At 41.1% G+C, this 20,865-nt stretch overlaps 1 protein-coding gene across 2 annotated transcripts in view; it reads right to left on the reverse strand.

The window, feature by feature from the left end:
* Positions 1-899: 899 nt before the first annotated feature.
* The window catches only part of ano1b (anoctamin 1, calcium activated chloride channel b), a 226,703-nt gene continuing 206,737 nt past the window's right edge, over positions 900-20,865 (reverse strand). For both annotated transcript variants that reach the window (XM_075469194.1, XM_075469193.1), the window contains 2 exons: positions 12,207-12,312; positions 900-3,011 (listed from right to left, as the gene is read on the reverse strand). In XM_075469194.1, the coding sequence (XP_075325309.1) occupies positions 2,760-3,011; positions 12,207-12,312 (358 nt within the window). In that variant the 3' untranslated portion in view covers positions 900-2,759. The remainder of the gene's footprint in view (positions 3,012-12,206; positions 12,313-20,865) is intronic.

Genomic DNA, 20,865 nt, shown 5'->3' on the forward strand with positions numbered 1-20,865 from the left:
GGAAAAGTTAGCAGCACAAGGCAACAAGGCTTACCTAAAAAATAAGTTGTTTAATCAATTATGGAATTAAAATGAATAAACAAATTTAAAAAAAGTTTTAAAAAATTGTTGCATCACGTGATGTTGTAAGCAGCTCTGATGTGAAACTGTTGGTATGACATGAAGTGTTTATAACAACCCAGTCTCACAGCAAATTGTGTAATAGCTACTTTGGTCCACAAGGGAAACTTTTGGCCCACAAAATTGTGACAATACTATGCTATATTTGGCCTATTCATTTACATTGCCTTACAACCAGGTCATGTGTCTATCAAGTTTCCCTCAGCAAAAAAAAAAAAAGAAAAAGAAAAATATGCCGATTTTCGGCCGATTTTTTGTGAAAAAAATAACATTTTAAGAAAGCATCGGCATTTATGTGCAGTTTGATGGCATTTCTGGCGAGAACTATGCATAATGTTTTCATAATCTTTGTTCAGGAAATGTAGACGATCTTTCGTTTTATTAGTTTTGCCGAAGATTTTAGTATCTCCTCAAAAAAACATAAGAATAAAATGTTTTCTACCTTTGTTAAGGTGGTTGCTATGGACGCTGCTATTTCTCTACATCACCAACCTGCGCCGAAATTCACCATACTTTCTATTTTAAAAAATATAGATATATATTTATTTATTTGCATATATAAATATATATTTTCAGATATAGTCTGCGTGGCACATGGGCCAGTGGCTGAGGCACAGCAACCCAACTAGGACAATGCGAAGGAATTTAGGCTAATGTGAAGGAACAACAAATTAATTGTGTGTAGTTTACATGTCAAGTCAAATTTATATGTGTAGCACATTTCATGTACAAACATTTCAAAGTGCTTTACATAAACTAAAAGCATTGCAGCAGGGAGTGGAAGAAGCATTAAAAATACATAAAAGAATATAAAAAGAAACTAGTAAATTCATTTAAATGAATTTAAAAACAGGCAACAGTCCAGATAAATTCAAAGATAGCGTGCAGATTTCATGCATAGACACATGAGAACAGAAATGTTTTTAACCTGGATTTAAAAATGTCTCCATTTGGTGAAAGTTTAATCTCCACTGGCAGTTTGTTCCACTTGTTTGCAGCATAACAGCTAAATGCTGCTTCTCCATGTTTAGTCTGGACTCTGGACTGGACCAGCTGACCTGAGTCCTTGGATCTCAGAGCTCTGCTGGCTTTATATTCTCTGAACATATCACAGATGTATTTTGGGCCTAAACCGTTCTGGGATTTGTAAACCATCAGCAGGCTTTTAAAATCTATTCTGTGACATATGGCACAACAGAACTTCTGTTGTGTACTTATACAGTATGCATTCTAATATGCTTTACTCTGTTCATTTTACATTGTTTGGAACTTGTGTTCACAAAAAGCAAAAGATACATTTTTGATCATAGATAATAATATAGTATATCTATCAACATTAATCATAAGAAAACCCAGCAACAAGCAAAAATGATGAACATTTTATTAATGGCTGAACGACAAAATGTTACACTAGATCTTATCTGTGTGTGTGCTATATCAAAAAAAAAAAAAAAAATCAATGATATATATGTATATATATATATATATATATATATATATATTTTTTTTTAAACAGAAAGGAAGGGGAATGTCAGCGCAGGTCGGTGACGTAGAAATAGCAGCGTCCATAGCAAACTAATAAACCCTAACCCAAATAAAACATAGTATTGTCACAATTTCGGGGGCCAAATTGTGACAATACAATGTTTTTCCCTTGTGGACCAACGTAGCTATTACGCAATTTGCTGTGAGACTGGGTTGTTTATAATTCGACTGGAGCAGAAAAACATAATGCTGATCCTGAACTGTCTGTGGATGGCTCAGCATCACCAAACACAGCCACAGGCAAGAATGAAGGAGAATTTAGTTGCAAGTAACTAGTGAGGAATAAGCAGAAAATGTAGAAATTTTAGCCTAAACAGGTTAATCAGTTACTCATTGAGAAGAAATGGCTGCTTTCTTGATGCTGTGTCCCTGGGTTGATGTGTTGTCTAAATGGTTAAAAGTTTTTCTAGAGCAAAATAGGTTGATGTTACTGCATTTTTAATTAATGCTTCACAGCAGGTTGGTGGGTATTTTGGTTTTATTTTATTTTGTACTAGGTTGGTTTACAAAGGGTGACTGTGGCTCAATCGTGAGAGAGGTTGAACACCATTTTCAAGATTCCACATTAGCCTGATACATTAATGGGTGTGGGGCTATGTGAATGATAAAGAAAAGAGCTGATCAGATAGATTAAGATGTGATATATAAATGGGACTTTCACTGTGGAGTGGTCACAATAAGCAGAAAATTTACTATAAATGTAAAGGTAATAACACTGACTTTTTGGGGTAAACATTTTCTGATCTGTATACGATTGTAAGTCTTAAAATGTGTTTAGGGATATGTGAAAGGGATTTTAATATTTATATAAACATTTTCCGATGACACTATGCATGCAAAGCTGAATACATATTTATTTAGCAGATTAATACTGAGCCAAACATGGTTTGCTAACCCTCTATAACCTATCTACCCAAACTGCAACAAATTTGGCACACCCATACTTTCCTCACACAGGCCAGCTACTCTCCCAGTTGTTGGAATGTTCTGTACATGAACAAAAACAGTGAGCTTAGATTGACCTGAGCAAACAAGCTGCTAGCAACTTTTGACATGCTAACTAAGACTGAATTATGAAAATATTTTTAATAGCATCAGCACTTTTTTGAGCTGTTGATTTTCTGTGTGGAGCGTGGATGAGCCATCGTTCTGTTGCTGTTGCTCCTGCTGCAGTTTTCATTGATGGCTGATGAGACCCTCCTCTCAAGTAGATTGATTTTGCCTTGTTCTTCTTTCATAAAGAGGTCAACCAGTAGAATCTTCTCCTTGTGTATCTGTAGGCTAATATCCTTGGGGATGTCTGGGATTAGCCAGTCCACAATGTCATTCATCAGCATCACAACATTCTGCCAGAGACAAATAAAAGGAAAAAATTAAAAAGAAATTTCTTCTGTTTCATAAAACAACATGGTTTGTTGTAAAGATGTAAACACCCATACTTGGCATATAATCAAATGAGATGTGTGGAACTGCCAGAAACAAATTTCGTGAAAGTTACCAATGATCTCCTCTTAGCCTCTGATAGCGGACTTGTGTCTGTGCTTGTCCTGTTGGATCTCAGTGCTGCATTTGATACGGTCGATCACAGTATCTTATTACAGACACTTGAACATGTTATTGGGATTAAAGGAACTGCATTAGGCTGGTTTAAATCATATTTATCTGATGGATTTCAGTTTGTTCTTGTAAATGAAGAATCTTCCTCATACACTCAGGGTTCTGTCTTTGGAAAAATTATTTTCAATTTATACATGCTTCCATTATGTAACATTATTAGACAGCATGACATATATTTCCATTGCTATGCTGATGATACTCAGCTGTACTTATCTATAAAACCAGATGAACCCAATAGGTTGGTCAGACTACAAGCATGTCTTAAAGACATAAAGACCTGGATGACTCAGAACTGTCTGCTTCTAAATTCAGACAAAACTGAAGTTGTTATCTTTGGACCTGAGAAAAAATAAATTCTCTAGCTATATAGTTACTCTAGATCAGGGGTCTCAAACTCAATTTACCTGGGGGCCACTGGAGGTAGAGGCTGGGTGAGGCTGGGCCGCATTAGGTTTTTTTAGGCTCGGATAAAAACTTTTAATGTAAGAAAAATAATTATCAAACAGTAATAAATGATGATAATTAAAACAGTAATAATACAGCAGATATAGAAAACTGAAGAAACCACATATAGTTGCTGACTAGAGAAATTTATTATTATTCACATTCACATGTATGTATTAACAGTTCTTTAACCTTGAAAGGAACATTGTTCTGAACATGGCTTCTGCCTACTTCTTGCTGCTAGAGACCTGGCAGCGCTTCCTCTCGCATTGCTGAGCCACATTTGGCGTGAGGGAGGAAGCAGTTGAGACCCTCAGTAGGGCTTGAAGATGCTCATCAGTAAGTCTGGACCTGTACTTGGACTTATTGAAGTTCAAGGTAGAAAAGAGCTTTTCGCACAAGTATGTGCTCCCAAAAAGACACATGGTCCGCTTGAACACTCTGGAAAGCTCAGGGAAGCTGGGGGACAATTCTCTCAAAAATTGCCCGAGCTTGTCTGCTTTTCCACACACATCCCTGAACTTGGCTTTGAGTTCAGAGTTGCACTGCAGATCAATGAGCTCCATTTGAAGCACAGGAGGGGCATCTTGCACATCAAATGAGAAGGGGTCTGCAAAAATTTGAAATGTGGCTCTGTGCCTCTTGAAGTCTGCAAATCTGTGATCAAATTCCTCCTGTAGCTTCAAAATGACATCAAAATACTTCTCACCACTGAATGGTGTGCCTGCATCCATGAGTGCTTTGCATGCTGGGAAATGGCAAAGGTTTGTCTGAGAGAGCTGGACTTTCCATAACACAAGTTTTGCAGAGAATGCTCTGCACTGACAAGTTGCCCCTGGCCTTGTAACTTCTTGTTCAGTACATTAAGCTCATGTGTGATATCAACAAGAAAAGCTAAATCCATGAGCCATTTGGGATCACTTAGCATGGGAACAGAAACCCCATCTTTCTCCATGAAGGCTTTCACTTCTTCTCTCAACTCAAAAAATCTCTTCAATACGTTTCCCCTGCTGAGCCAACGTACCTCGGTGAAGTAGAGCACATCCCCATATTCTGACTCCATTTCCACTAAAAAAGCACGAAACCTTCTGTGCTTTAAACCCCTGGATCTATTATTTACCTTTATTTAACCAGGTAAGCAATTAAGAACAAAAATTCTTATTTTCAATAGCAGCCTGAACGAGAAGAGGCTCGATAAAGTGAAGGGGGAGGAGGAGCTAACAGTTAAAAGAATAGGGTTATATAAAATACACAACAAAAGAAATCAATAAAAATAATAAAATAAATAAATACAGTACAAAAAAAAATACAGACAAACAGTAAACAGTATGGCAGGAGGGCATATTAACAAGTGCAGGAATCAACTGTGGCTTGGAGCAGGTTTGTTTTGAAGACAGAGATTGGGGTGAGGACAGACAGTTTCAGGGTGTGTTGAAGTGCGTTCCAGTCGTATGCTGCAGCAAAACGGAAGGCACTACGTCCAAAGACAGTCCGGGCTTTGGGAATAGATAAATTGAGGAAGTCTAATTTGGTTGATGCAGACATCACGTTGTCAAACTTCAGGCACTTGCTGCAAAGGGCCTGCTGATGGATAATGCAGTGCAGAACAATGGCCTCCTCCACATTCTCCTCTTCCAGTTTTTTTTTTAACAAGTTCCACCAGTCCATTTTTCCTCCCTGTCATTGATGGCGCTCCATCGGTTGTTATTCCAACAAACTTCTTCCATGGCAAACCGGTATTCTCAATGGCATCACACAGCTGGTGAAATATCTCCTGAGTGGTGGTCTGGCCATGCATTGGATTTACTGTGAGCAACTCCTCCATCACTTTAAAATTGTCATCAACACCGCGGACATAAATTGCGAGCTGGGTTGTATCAGTGATGTCTGTGGTCTCATCAAGAGCGACTGAGTATATACTGAAACATTTTGCTTTATCACACAGTTGATGATAAATGTCACTTGACAGGTCAGAAATGCGTTCTGCCACGGTGTTCGCAGAATGGCTGATATTGCTAAACTGACCTTTCATTTCTGGACAGACAATACTTGCAGCCTGCAATATGCACTTTTTGACAAATTCACCGTCTGTGAAGGGCTTTCCTGCTTTAGCAATCATCTCACTAACCACGTAGCTAGCTTCGACTGCTGCATTATTCTCTTTGGTTGCTTTCTTAAAGCAATATTATGTAACTTCTCAAAAAGCCCATTATGGAGCTCCCCCTACAGGCTTGGAGGTAATGCACGGTAAATCTCTTTCTCTTCCTTGCTTCATCAGTCAACGTCTTCTTCTGTTTCTTCGGTGCCTCTGCCATGATGATCGCACTGACAATGTTGCGCTAGCTTAGCCTTATACCTGGGAGCGTGAGAGGGGTCTATTTGTTTTTGCGTTAGGTGTGCCAGAAAACAAGTCGAAGTACTTCCACTCAGCTCCCGGGCCGGTCCAGCAAAGTTACATAGCGCAGTTATTCCAACCCAGACCCCCGAAGGGCATAGGAGACAGGCCAATTGTAATATTAAAACTCATTCTAGCTGCACAATTTTTTTCAAACTGTTATTTTAAGGTAGAAATGTTACATAGTATTGCTTTAAAGAAATCTTGTTGCCTCAGTAGACATGTTTTAAGATTAGCAACCCGGTTGGCTCTCTCATCTCCCTCGTATTTAGCATACTCCTCAGGAGGTCTTGTTGTGTAATGACGTCTCAAATTGTATTCCTCGTGCTCTGCAACTTTCTCTGTGCAAATAAGACACATTGGGATGCTCCTGTGCTCAACAAAGAAATACTGAATTTCCCACTTTTCCTGAAATTGTCTGTGCTCATCACCAACCTTTCTCTTCACTGCAGGCTTTGAACAAGACATGTTTGGCGCTGTGTAATAATATATAATTCCGTTTGGTGTCATTGTCGCGTTGAAGTTTCCGTTTCAGTGTTTAGCTCCCAGACGGGGATTAGCATGTTAACAGAAGGTGATGAATCGTATTGGTCGATTCATCACCTTCTGTTAACATGCTAATCAACTCGACAATACAGTATTGCCGAGTTGAATCAGCCCCGCACACAACCATTCATATTATAATCGCGGGCCACACTAACATTAAACTTTCATATTAAACTTTTATGTATTTTTATGTATTTTTAATGCTTCTTGCACTCCCTGCTGCAATGCTTTTATTTTATGTAAAGCACTTTGAACTGTTTGTACATGAAATGTGCTATATAAATAAATTTGATTTGATTTGATATTGAGGCGGTCTGCGAGTGTGAGACCCCTGCTCTAGATGGTATTTTCTTGACTTCGAGTACTACAGTTAGGAACCTTGGAGTTATTTTTTTACCAGAATTTATCATTTGACTCACATATAAAACAGGTTTCTAGGACACCTGTTTCTTTCATCTTCGTAATATTGTTAAAATCAGGAACATCCTGTCTCAGAGTGATTCATAAAAACTAGTCCATGCATCTGTTACTTCAGGATTGGACTGCTGTAATTCTTTATTATTGGGCTGTCCCACATATTCTCTGAAAAGCCTCCAGCTGATCCAAAATGCTGCAGCCAGAGTTCTGATGAGAACTAACAGCAGAGATCATATTTCTCCAGTTTTAGCTTCTCTTCATTGGCTCCCTGTTAAATTCAGAATAGAATTTAAGATTCTTCTCCTCACATATAAAGCTCTTAATGACCGAGCTCCATCATATCTTAAAGATCTCATTATAAGATATTTTGCTAACAGAGCACTTTGTTCCCAAACTGCAGGTTTAATTCAATTCAATTCAATTCAAAAATACTTTATTTATCCCAGAGGGAAATTAAATGTTGATGTAGCTCAATTAAATCAAGGAGTTATTATAGATGCTGATGGCTGTGGGCAGGAATGATTTCCTGTAGCGGTCCGTTTTGCATCCAAACTGAAGAAGCCTTTGACTGAAGAGACTCTGTTTTCTGATAACAGTCTCATGGAGAGGATGTTCAGGGTCGTCCATAATTCTCTTGATTTTATGCAAAATCCTTCTTTGCATTATTGTCTCCAGAGGTTCCACAGTCGTCCCCAGAACAGAACCAGCCTTCCTTATCAGGTTGTTGAGTCTTTTTAGGTCCCTGGTTCTGATGCTGCTGCCCCAAACAGATGACGCAAGAGGAAATGACACTCTCAACAACAGACTTGTAGAATATCTGAAACATCTTGTTGCAAACCTTGAAGGACCTTAGCTTCCTCAAGAAGTACAGTCTGCTCTGTCCTTTCTTGTAGATGGCTTCACTGTTGTGTCTCCAGTCCAGTCTGTTGTCCAGATGAACACCAAGGTATTTATATTCCTCAACCACCTCCACTTCTTCTCCCATGATGGAAACAGGGTTTGATCTGACCCTGTTTCTCCTGAAATCTACAATCATCTCCTTTGTTTTGTTAACATTCAAGATGAGATGATTGTTCCCACACCATGCCACAAAGCGGTCCACCAGCTCTCTGTACTCAGCTTCTTGTCCATCTCTGATACACCCGACAACTGCAGAGTCATCTGAATATTTCTGTAGATGACAGGAGTCTGACTTGTACTGGAAGTCTGAAGTGTAAAGAGTGAAAAGGAATGGTGAGAGTACAGTCCCCTGTGGTGCTCCTGTGCTGCTGATCACCTGGTTATACACACAATTCTTTAGTCTGACAAACTGTGGTCTGTTTGTCAGGTAGTCATTAATCCAGGTGATTGTTGAGGCCTCCACCTGAGTCTTCTGGAGTTTCAGACGAAGCAGATCAGGCTGGATTGTGTTAAATGCACTGGAGAAATCAAAGAACACGATCCTCACAGTGCTGCCTGCTTTGTCCAGATGACACTGGGTTTGTTGAAGCAGGTGTATGATAGCGTCTTCAACTCCAACTCCATGGCGATAAGCAAACTGCAGGGGGTCCTGATATGTGCTGGTTTGCTTACACAGGTGGGTCAACAGGAGTCTCTCCAGGACCTTCATGATGTGGGATGTCAGGGCAACAGGTCTGTAGTCATTGATGTCTAAAGGGTGAGTTTTCTTTGGTACCGGAACCAGACAGGATGTCTTCCACAACAGTGGTACCTTCTCTTGGGTCAAGCTAAGGTTGAAAAGGTGTTGCAGAATCCCACAGAGCTGCTCTGCACAGGCCTTCAGGACTCGGGGGCTGACACCATCTGGACCTGCAGCCTTGTTCCGGTTCAGTCTCTCCACATTACTTTTGACATTACTTGAGGTTCCTAGAATTTCTAAAAGTAGAATGGGAGGCAGAGCCTTCAGTTATCAGGCCCCTCTCTATGGAACCAGCTGCCAGTTTGGGAGGCAGAGCCTTCAGTTATCAGGCCCCTCTCTGTGGAACCAGCTGCCAGTTTGGGAGGCAGAGCCTTCAGTTATCAGGCCCCTCTCTTGTGGAATAAGCTGCCAGTAAATGTCCGGGAAGCAGACACCCTTTCCACTTTTAAGACCAGGCTTAAAACTTTCCTTTCTGAAAAAGCTTATAGTTAGGGATGGCTCAGGTGATCCTGAAACATCCCATAGTTAAGCTGCTACAGGCCCAGACTGCTGGGGGGCCTCATCTGTCACACCTTTCCTCACTTTACTCTCTTTTTCCCCGTTTAATTTCTCAAATGATATTATGTACATGTGCCATTATTGTGGTCATTAACTTGTGTTTCCCTGTTCCAACAGGTATCCTTTGAATGGTGTTACAGTGTTTGTTGTCCCCTCTTTTCTGTCCTCTTAAACCCCAGCTGGTGGAGGCAGATGGCCACCCTTCCTGGTTCTGGTTCTGATGGCCACCCTTCCTGGTTCTGGTTCTGCCAGAGGTTTCTTCCTGTTCAAAGGGAGTCGTTTCTCTCCACAGTCGCCTCAGACACGCTCATGGCGGGAGATTGGACTTAAGACAACTTTCAGTGCAATCTGTTGGTTTCCTTAGCTAGGAAATGGTTTTTGAATTGACTCTATATGAATGAATTTGATTATTTTGAAAATAATTATGATTACAATGAATTGAATTCCAATTGGCTTAAATTGGACTATACTATTTAAGTGCCTTGAGATGACATTTGTTGTATTTGGCGCTATATAAAATCAATAAACTGAATTGAATTGAATCCCGTGGCCATAGGTGAGGGATGGAACAAAGATGGAGAAGTAAATTGAAAGGTTTGCGTTCTGGCTCTGCTCCCTCTTGTAGTGAACTCAAGTGTGGATTTAATATGAAACTTGATCTTTTGGAGGCCCAAGCAACATTCCTGTGTGGTAATGTTAATTCAAACAAGTAGATGGGGGATTTCCACACCAGGAAGAGACAGACATCACCTTATTTACAACAGCCTTTGTAATGTGTAGACAATTTGAGGTACTCTCTCCCACCAGACCTGTCCCATAACTTGTGTGGAAAACATTAACGCCCCAATGCCAACTGTCAAAGCTTTCCCTGAACAAACAAAGGAACCCCTTTATATTAGAGTCGGGGGAGAAACCAGACCAAATGTTTCTTCTCCCTTATCTGAACATGTAAATAAAAGGTGACACCTATCTGCTTTTATCTAGCAAGACAAGAAACAGACCTCTCATATTTCTATGTTTTATACCTTTGTACAGGTTCTTTAAGGTTTTCAATGATATAACAAGCTGCATTTTGATACCTTTTTCACGATCATACTTTGTACAATAAGGAAGAAATCATTATTTAGGAAAATGACTAACTTTTCAATGGAGCTATGTTGCCTCCTAGCGGTCTGTAGCACCGAGTTGTTAAATCTAAATTAATTCAGTAATCAGACATTTATATGAAGAAACTCAACTTTTTGTGCTGCATTGTTAACAGTGGAATATAACATTGTTTGGTTCTTTATTCATATGTGATAACTGTACAGATATCCATCTGAATTACCTCCAATACCTCCATCTGAGGTATTCAAGATCCACAACAATTATCCATGTTATTTTAGTCAGAGTCTTGTTTATTTGATGTCTTCTTATTTTATATGTTTATGTCATGTCTTTACCATTATATCTTAACAAGGTGTGGTGTTTTCAGGATCCTCTGAACAAATGTGTGTTAAGACAAAAGAAATGTACATGTAGAAATTGAGTTTTCTATGTTTTATCAAACCCTAAACACTAGAATTAAAACTTATACTTTACGTGCCCAGGCAAAAGCCAAAGCGGTTTCAGGCATATCATGGGCTGAAAGTTGAGCATAAGCCTGTGTCATGCCCCGCCTCCGCGAATCAAACTTGAAAAACCGCCAGGAGTAAATTAGAAGGAATGATAATGAAAAGAAAACAGAAACAAAGCCGAATGAAGTAATAGAAAAATATACATTTCTTTGTTTTTCGTTTGTCTGTCATTATCTTATCTCCATGTCTATTTTTCGCCCCACATTTTAACCTTCACTGCTGCATAAGTTATCATATAGTAGTAGTTTTTCCCGGCAAAGAAAGCCAGCATAAGCTTGTCAACTTTTTGTGAATTGAAGTTCACCTCACCAGAGTTCGTGATGACCAACCATGACTCGTAAATAGTGACTAAAAATGATACCCAATGTCCAGAGGACATTGTGACACTGTGACCAAACTCGCCCTTTCATGCAGGTAGACAATTTCTTGGTGAAAATGACTTAAACAGCACGCACATAGGTCAGGAGTTTAGTTACACATCTGACCATAATAACTCTCTCTGCTTATAAGCCGATATTCCCCGCCATCTAGTTTAGGACTGAAAAAGCCTTTCAGATGAGAGGTGAGATGTCTTTGATCAAAGGAGTCCAGTTGCATTTATTCAAGCCTCTAGTATTACCATGACCTGGATGACTGAGGATCTACATCAACACACCTTAGTTGACTCCTTCCGTTGTGGAGTAGCCACTCTACTCCAAGTTTCCTGCAGATATGCTAGCGCCTCACCCTATTGCTAAGGCAAGGATTAGGCTGAAAGCTTTCTTTTTTGATAGCATATTGTTTGTTCTTGCTTTGATGGCCCTGAACCATCCATTTAATTATGCTGCTATGGATCTTAGTTTCAGGGGAACCTCCAAAGATACGCTGAACCCATCTTCTGAACCTGATTTCTGTTTGTGCCTATGTCCTGTCATTTAGCCTCTTTGCCAGATGGCTGATGGCTGCACTTCCTAAATATGATTTTACTCCTATTAAAATAGCAGTTTTCCTTTCCACTCCAACCTACCACCCTGTGCATGCTCAAGACAGGGAATCTAATCGAATCGAAAATTCAACGCAATTCAGTTAGTTTACTTGGCTTTTTAGGAATTTGCATCATATAAGTACAATTGTGATGAATTGTAATGTATTGGATTATAATGAAATGAGTGGAATTGGACTGTATCTTTAAAGTTTCAAGAGATGACTTTCAGAAGTGTCTTGGAGTAATATAGAAAAAAAGGTATCAGATAAAATAACAATTATGACAATTTTATTCACAATACCAATAACAATTACATAAAAGTACTAGTACGATGTTTGACCTCACCTGGAAAACAATAACAAAGGCCAGTCGCACAGCCAAAACTGCCCAGAATTCCTTTGAGATCTCATAAGCTGTAGGTGACCAAGGAGGTTCTCTGTAGTCCTTATACCTTTGACATATAACAAAACAAAAACAAAAAAAGAAAGTGTCACAATAGATCATTCTGTACCTAAGTTGCTGTCATGCACAAAAGAAATTATATGTTGTCTTCTCCAAAGAAATTAGTTCTAGCAGTTGTTGATGGATTTACAACACACAGGATATGCACTATGACTTGCTGGTCAAATTGAAAAGATTTTAATTGCCACCTTTTTTAAAAATGGATTATATGGAAGTTTGTATCTGAGATGTGGTTTGAACATGAATCCTGCCCCCTAAAGTTGTAATCTTAAAAGGTATGTGACAAATATTTGATCAAATTCGAGTCATGCATAAATAGACATAAAATCCAACTTGTGCTTGTGCATACTACCATTTTATCCCAGCAAAGTTATTCACTTTTAGAGTGCTCCCAAAGTTTTGTGGTTTCTTTGTGTTTCCAAAGCTATTAGATTTCATTAATAAATTACATTATCATTTCATTCAATACCATGGACTTATATAGAATAGAATAGAAAAATACTCTATTCATCCCCCAATGGCTGAAATTCAAAAATTTTAATACAACAGATTAGATACCTAAATTTTACTCCTACACAATTTGATGATATTTTTGACAGAGCTAAAGGTTCAATGTGTACAACATTGGACAATGCTGCCTCTCTGAAAAAGAATGTAATCAGTTGGAGGAGGCTAGCTTCTTGGCAGACTCTAAGAAAGCTGGACAGAAAGTGGCGTTCCATTTATTAGGAAGAATCTCAATTAATGTGGAAAGACGGATTGATAACATTTGAGAAAGCCCTTTGCAAAGCTGGAACTGCTTATTATTAATTATTGATAGAAGAGAATAAGAATAGCCCTATGTGTCCTTTTGTCACCGTTGCCAGACTGACAAAGACTCCTAGCTTTGTTGAGCTATGTATTCCTTTAACTCTCAGTAGTTATGAGAAAGAGATGGTCCCATGAAATATCCCATAGTTAAGGTGCAATAGGTCTGGACTGCTGAGGGAACTCCCATGATGCACCTCTCTATATGATGAAATATGATCTCTGGCGTTAGTTCTCATTTAGAGCTCTTCCAATCAAAGGGGATTAATTAAAAAAAAATATTCGAGTGAGTCTGGAGTGAATGCTGAAGACATGCATTCCCAGCTCTACCTGTAACATCTCTACAATATTTCACGACAGCAGTGCATATATGAAAACGACTCAAGTGAAAGTGGAGGTAGAGAAGTAAAAAGGCTCCTCCTCTTGTTGAAGCCCTGGCTTGGGAGGCACTCACAGCTGACCCTGAACCACATGCAAATTCTTTTGAAAATGTTCAAGGTCTGTGTGCTAGCATTACAATGAAATGTGTTGAGCTCTGAGTTGTGGGCCCTTAGTAGAAATAAGTGGGCAGCACTATAACCAGTGATGGGCAGTGACACATTAGAAGTAACGAGTTACTGTGATCCGATTTTTCAAGTAACTAGTAGAGTAAGGGATTACAATAGCAAAAACGGTAATTGGATTACTGTTACTTTCCTACAAGCAGGCTCCGTTACTGCTTTATTAGGGCGTGATTTTTTTTTGTGAGAGTGTCTCCTACACAGTCACATATGAGCGGTGCGATGTCTTTGCACGTGTATATCAACAAGAGATAACATGGAGCACGGGAGAGAGCAGGACCATGTAGCGTTTAATGCTTGGAAGTAATGACATTACTTTCAGTTTGACTGTAAAAAGTGACAAAAACATTAGCGTGCGTCCACTGTACACTCTGCGTGGGAAGAAATTTTTTATCTACAGCAAAAAATTTCACCTCAAATCTGAGCAAGCACCTAGCAAGCCGGCACAGGAATGTGAATCTCATTGAGAAACCCCCGGATCCCCCCACTGACATGACCGCTGCGGCCACCACATCCAACTCCACCAGGAAAAGCTTTGATGGCCCCTCTCCTGCTAAACAGGAGAAAATAGAATTAAGAGCGACAGGACTTAGTGCCACTGAACTGAAGAAGCTAGTCGCCGGCTATATTGTCAAGGACATATCATTTCCATTTCCACTGTAGACTGAATCATTCCGTCGTCATCGTTATTATGCTTATTATTATTATTAAGTTATTATGTCGGAATATGCAGAAAGAATAAATTAGGCTGAAAGGTCTATTGCTTTATAGCGTACTCAGGTTGTGCATCATGTTTTTGAAAAGTAATCAGTAAAGTAACTTGATTACTTTCTTGGAAAAATAATCAGTAACTGATTACTATTTCCAGGTAACTTGACCAACACTTACTATAACAGATATATTTGTAAATAACTGTGAAACTGACCAATTGTGTCTTCCCTAAAAAGGCAGGCTGTGTAATCACAAAATGTATGACAAGTCCCTGTTATCTGAAGGCTTTTTTTAGTAAGTTTTAATTGAATAACAGTCCAAATAAGTAAATAAGGTGAATATATTAGTCATGTCATTTACAAGTTGGAGGAATTGCAAAAGAAGATCAAATCCGATCTGAATCAAGGCTTTTCAGAAGCATTTTGAGTAGCTTTGTAATTGTAATCCTGGATCATGGGCTAATGCTGTCCCTTCTTGACTGAATAACTGTCTGGCACAGTGGGATCATAGGCAAGAAATGGGTTTTTTCCATTTTTGAAGTTCATCTAAGACACCCTGAACACTTTTAGAATCTCCTGCAGGTGGTGGATCTACAGAAGGGTGATTCCCTGAAGCTCATTCAAGCCATGCCTGGCTAGACTCCATGGGCAAAAGCCCAACCACCAGGCCCTTACTGACAAGCCTCTCCATCAGGCGTGTCTAACTTAGATGTGATACCTTATGCTTGTGCAATCTGTTGGTTTCCTTTGCTAGGAAAATGATTTTGAATTGGCTCTATATGAATGAATTGGATTATTTTATAAATAATTATGATTACAATGAATTGAATTCCAATTGGCTTGAATTGGACTTTATTATTTAAGTGCCTTGAGATGACATTTGATGTATTTGGCGCTATATAAATAAAAATGAATTGAATTGAATTGTGTTGTCAATATTATGCTGAGATGTTCTGATCCGGAAAGACATCTCATTTGAGATGACTATGTTTCACTTTAGGTGGATTGAAGAAGGTGTTGTGCATCCTCCTGTCTTGTATTTGTAGTTGTGTCTCCCTCACGCATCCTTCTCTCTCCATGACTAAATATAAAGTCAAAACTTTTAGTCTGAATGGAGCAAGGGAGAATGCAAAAAGAGCCTCTCTTCCCAGGTATTCCCAGAAATTAAATTCATTTCTTAACTCTTTCGGTGCCATTGACGTCTATAGACGTCAATTTAAAAAAAACCGTTGACTGCCAAAGACGTCTACAGACGTCAATTGCGTTTTTTAATGGAGCGGGCTGGGGGACAATCTAGCGGAGTTTGTCACTAAATCTTAGGCTTGTAAACACTAAACAGAATATACTGGCAAAATTACCCGCAAGGTGGCAGCAGTGCCACTTTGCACAAAAAAAGAAGAAGCGTGTTTTCTCCGTTTTTTTGGTCAAACAGCTGTTTTTGGTGAAACCAACCTATGTTCTACTGTCTATTACTAAAGGACTGAAAATGGTAGAAACAAACTTTTTTTTCCTGATGAAAGAAGAGAGTCTACTCTTTCGTTTGGTAATATCGGTGTGTACATAGTCATAAGACACACTTTTCTGTGGGTCTTGGAAAATCAGTCAAAATACTGTAAAACACTTGGCAGTATGGGTCTCTCTGGACTGAAAATGGCTGGCAGCCAATGAGTTAAGAAGACCTCTTTACATCTTCCTCTTGTGCATATCAACTGCAATATTTCTAGTATTTTCTTCCTGAAGGGTTTTGTTTCTTTTTTGCGGTTAGGACCCTTCTTCAGTTTTAGTAGTGGCAGTATAGGCTATAAACCTCATCAGGGAATGGAAACCAGGCTAATGAAAGTTCTAACCTCAACAGATACAGGGAGAACTTGAAGATGGTGCACCAGGCCACTAAGATCTACAGTGATTGATTGGCTAATTATTTAGGAATCAGGGACAAGATAAGGGCTTCTTCAGAATTAACTGATGTTCTTAAAGCTGGACTTTGGTTTCTTGGGTTGATGGGATTGAGTTGCTGGTCAAGGCTGGAGAGGATTAAAACACCTAACCAGAAGTATACAACATAAAATCTTTAGAGCCTGCATCCTATACAGAGCCTGCATCTTGACCTGGCGCACCTTAGGTAGCAGCCTGTTGCAGCAGCTCCCGGTGATTTTTTTTTCACCTTTTTCGTCCTTTCTATCACTTTTTCTTAGTTGTGTGTTTCTTTCTTTTTAGTATTTATTATAAACATCCCCTACAATGGCCACTTTTTGTTTCGGGAGATTTCTGGTTTGTTTTATCCTCTTTTCATCACTTTTTGTCACGGTGAGCCACGCACAGAGGAGCCACGGCATTGTTTCCACCCGCGATAGCCCTGTGTAAACCTGCACCACTGCCCAGAGCGTGGCCGGACATCCCGAAGGAGCTGCAGAGGAGACGCCGGTGCTGCAGAGCTGGAGTCTGGCGGAAAAGCAGGAAGAGGAGATTTAAGCCTGCAGTTCCAGCAACAATAATTGGCAATGTAAGGTCACTGGGGAATAAGATGGACGAGCTCGGCGCGCTGATAAAGACCCAGAAGGAATACCGGGAGTGCAGTATTATGTGCTTTACGGAGACATGGCTGCACGCGCACGTCCCGGACCACAGCGCAGCTCTCCCCGGCTTCACGACCGTACGGGCGGACAGGGACGTTTAACTGAGCGGTAAAAAGAAGGGAGGAGGGATTGCACTGTACGTGAATGAGAGGTGGTGTAATCCCGGACATATTACCGTGAAGGAACGTCTCTGCACCCCGGACATCGAACTGTTAGCTGTGGGATTACGTCCATTCTATTTGCCCCGTGAGTTCTCCTACGCCATTATTGTCACTGTTTACATCCCTCCATCAGCTGATGCCGAGGCTGCTAGTGACGTCATCCTCTCCACTGTCTCCAAACTCCAAACGCAACATCCAAATGCGTTTGTGAGTATAAATGGTGACTTTAATCATGCAAATCTGGACTCAACTCTGCCAACATTCTTTCAATATGTTGATTGCCCTACAAGAGACAATAAAACCCTGGACCTCCTGTATGCAAATACAAAGGATGCATACAGGGTCACCGCTCTCCCCCCCTCGGCAGATCTGACCATAACCTGGTCCTCCTGGCACCAACGTATGTCCCCCTGGTTCAGAGGCAACCTGTATGCACAAGGACTGTGAGGAAGTGGACTCATGAGGCTAATGATGCCCTACAGGACTGCTTTGAAACGACCGACTGGGACGTGCTTTGTGTGCCACATGGAGAGGACATCGATGGCATGACAGACTGCATCACGGACTACATTAAGTTCTGTGAACATAACACACTGCCGGAACGGACTGTACGTTGTTTCCCGAACAACAAACCCTGGATCACCAGTGACCTGAAAGCCGTCCTGAACAGGAAGAAGGAGGCCTTCAGGGCAGGAGACAAGGCCCAGATGAGGAGCATCCAGCACGACCTGAGGGACAAACTGCGGCAGTGCTAGGACTCCTACAGGAGGAAGCTGGAGGCCAAGCTCCAGCAGAACAACACCAGAGATGTGTGGTCGGGGATGAAAGACATAACCGGCTTCAAGGTGAAAGGCAGACAGACTGTGGGCACCCTGGAGAGGGCCAACGAGCTGAACACCTTCTTCAATAGGTGCAGCGTGCTCACTCGTACCTGGATGGATCGGGTTGCACTTTGAGAATCACATTTTTTGATTTTTCGAGTGCATTCAACACGATCCGGCCGGGTCTACTGAGTGACAAACTGCAGGTCATGGGGGTCGACGCATCCATCGTCTCCTGGATTGCCAGCTACCTGACAGACAGACCACAGTATGTCCGGCTGGGCAGTGTTCTGTCTGATGTGGTGGTTGGCAGTACAGGAGCTCCTCAGGGGACTGTGCTGTCTCCTTTCCTGTTTACCTTGTACACCACATACTTTAAAAACAACTCAGAGTCATGCCACTTGCAGAAGTTTTGGGATGACTCTGCAGTTGTTGGGTGTATACGGGATGGACAGGAGGGGAAGTACAGAGCGCTGGTAGAGGATTTTGTGGATTGGTCTGGCAGAAATCACCTGCTTCTGAATGTGGCAAAGACCAGAGAGATGGTCATTAACTTCAGAAGGAGGAGGACGGCTCCAAAGCCTCTGTACGTTTTGGGAGAGGACTTTGCAGTGGTGGAGGACTACAAGTACCTGGGAGTGCACCTGGACAATGGACTGAACTGGAGGACCAACACCGATGCTGTCCACAAGAAGGGGATGAGCCGACTCTATTTTCTGAGGAAGCTGAGATCCTTCAACGTGTGCAGCAAGATGCTGGAGATGTTCTACCAGTCTGTTGTTGCCAGTGCACTCTTCTTTGCTGTGGTCTGCTGGGGGAACCGCATCAGAGCCGGTGACACCAGCAGACTTAATAAACTTATTAAGAAGGCTGGTTCTGTCATCGGCTGCAAACTGGACTCATTCGAATCGGTGGTGGAGAGGAGGACACTGAACAAACTGTTATCCATCATGGATAACCCCACCCATCCTCTCCACCAGCTGCTGGTTGGACAGCGGAGCTCCTTTTCTAACAGACTCATCCAGCTCCGCTGTCACAAGGACCGATTCAGGAAATCCTTCCTACCAGCAGCCATCACCATCTTCAACACCTCCCCTCTGGCTGGAAGAGAACTTCAACCTCAATAGGCTTTAAGTCTCTCCTAAAAAACAATAACAAAAAAAAAAAAATACTGTAGATTTGTACATAGCGAATGTTTATTCACTATTTTTATTTATTTTATACTATTGACTTGTTTTTACTACTTTAATTGTTTTTCATATCTTTACTGTATGCTGCTGCAACAAAACAATTTCCCAAATTGGGATTAATAAAGTATCTATCTATCTATCTATCTATCTATCTATCTATCTATCTATCTATCCTTATTAAACTCCACACAGACCTATAGCAGTTTAGCTCTTGCCAACAGAGGCAGAGCCAGCATCCACACCACAATCAAAAACCATGGACCACACCGCAGCAGCTCATGCAAGCACCCAGGTCCACACCAGTATGGACCTCATCAGCGTCCAGGCCAATGTTTGCAGTTGATACCCCACAAATCTGTGTCCATGCACAGAGATCTGTGGGCACACCTCTGCCTGCTGTTGTGTGGATGTCTGGCAGCATTATACCCACCTACCAGTTCCCATGTCTGCTTACACCCTGCTCCTTTAGTGTCACAATCCTGGGGTACCAGGAGGGCTTGCCTCAGCCCCAGGCTCCAGAATGTACCTAGCAGGGCCCACCTTACCTCCATGTACCCAGTAGCTGCACGACATCCCTGAGGTGACCGAGGAGAATTCACCTGGGCTCCAAATCTCCGAGGGGATTCAGAATGACCTGCCTTGGTTTCATGTTTCTCAGTCAGCTGACATCCTAATAGCTCAAGGTCCTGTCCCTGTCTTGAAGCCTCCAAGGATCCCTCCAATCCCTGTTCTTGTCCCTGACTTTAAACCTTTAGGTTTCGTGACAGCCTATTTCTCTTCCTATTTCTGAGCCTGCAGGCATCCCTCCATTTCCTGCTCCTGTTACTGCCTCTAAGAGCCAAAGGCATTTTGCCCATCTCAGTTCATGACCTTGTCTCTTAGCCTGCAGGTGTGCTTACAATCTCCCTTCCTGTCCCTGCCTCTGAGCCCAGCAGGTGTCTCACCAGTCCCAATTCCTTCAAGTATCTGGCCACCCCCAGTTCCTGCCTTAGAGCCTGTTGAAGTCCAACTAAACCCTGTTCTTGTCCGAGGTCTGCAGGGTACCTGTGAGCTCCGGGGCAAGTCTGTCATGGTCCATGGGTTTTGTTTAGTTATACTTAGTTAATATTTGTTTAAGTTCTTGTGGATTCTGTGATTTTAATTTGTTCCCTGTTTAATTTTCTGTGCCATTTCCTGTAATTACCCTAGATGTCCTCAGCTGTCTTTGCCTTGTTACTCTACCATCATGTTACCAACTGCTCTCTGTAATCATTACTCACCTACATTCAAACATCAAATCATCCCAGCATTCTTCTTTGCACAAACAGCTCTAGGGACTATCCCCAGTCCCCAGCAGAGAGCCAGACATTTGTTCAGCTTCTTTTAGTCACAGCCTCTGATGCTGCTGCTCCAACAAATGGTTGTAAAGCAGACTACACATTCCATCACAGACTTATTAAAGATATGCAACATCCTTATGCAAATTTTGAAGGATAATAAGCTTCCTTAATAAATAGTGCCTCCTCTGTCCATTCTTTTAGACAGCCTCTGTTTTGCATTTCAAGTTTAGTCTGTTGTCTTGGTGAACAACCAGGTATCTGTGGTCCCCAACCACCTCCCCCTCCAAGGATTTGGAAATTTTTTGGCTCGTCTCTGATCCCCTTAAAATCCGCAAATCCGTGTTCAAGATGAGGTGCAGTCTCACACCACACCACACTACAAAGAGGTCAGCCAGTTC

The sequence above is a fragment of the Odontesthes bonariensis genome, chromosome 7 (assembly GCF_027942865.1).
Source record: "Odontesthes bonariensis isolate fOdoBon6 chromosome 7, fOdoBon6.hap1, whole genome shotgun sequence".
Taxonomy (NCBI): domain Eukaryota; kingdom Metazoa; phylum Chordata; class Actinopteri; order Atheriniformes; family Atherinopsidae; genus Odontesthes; species Odontesthes bonariensis.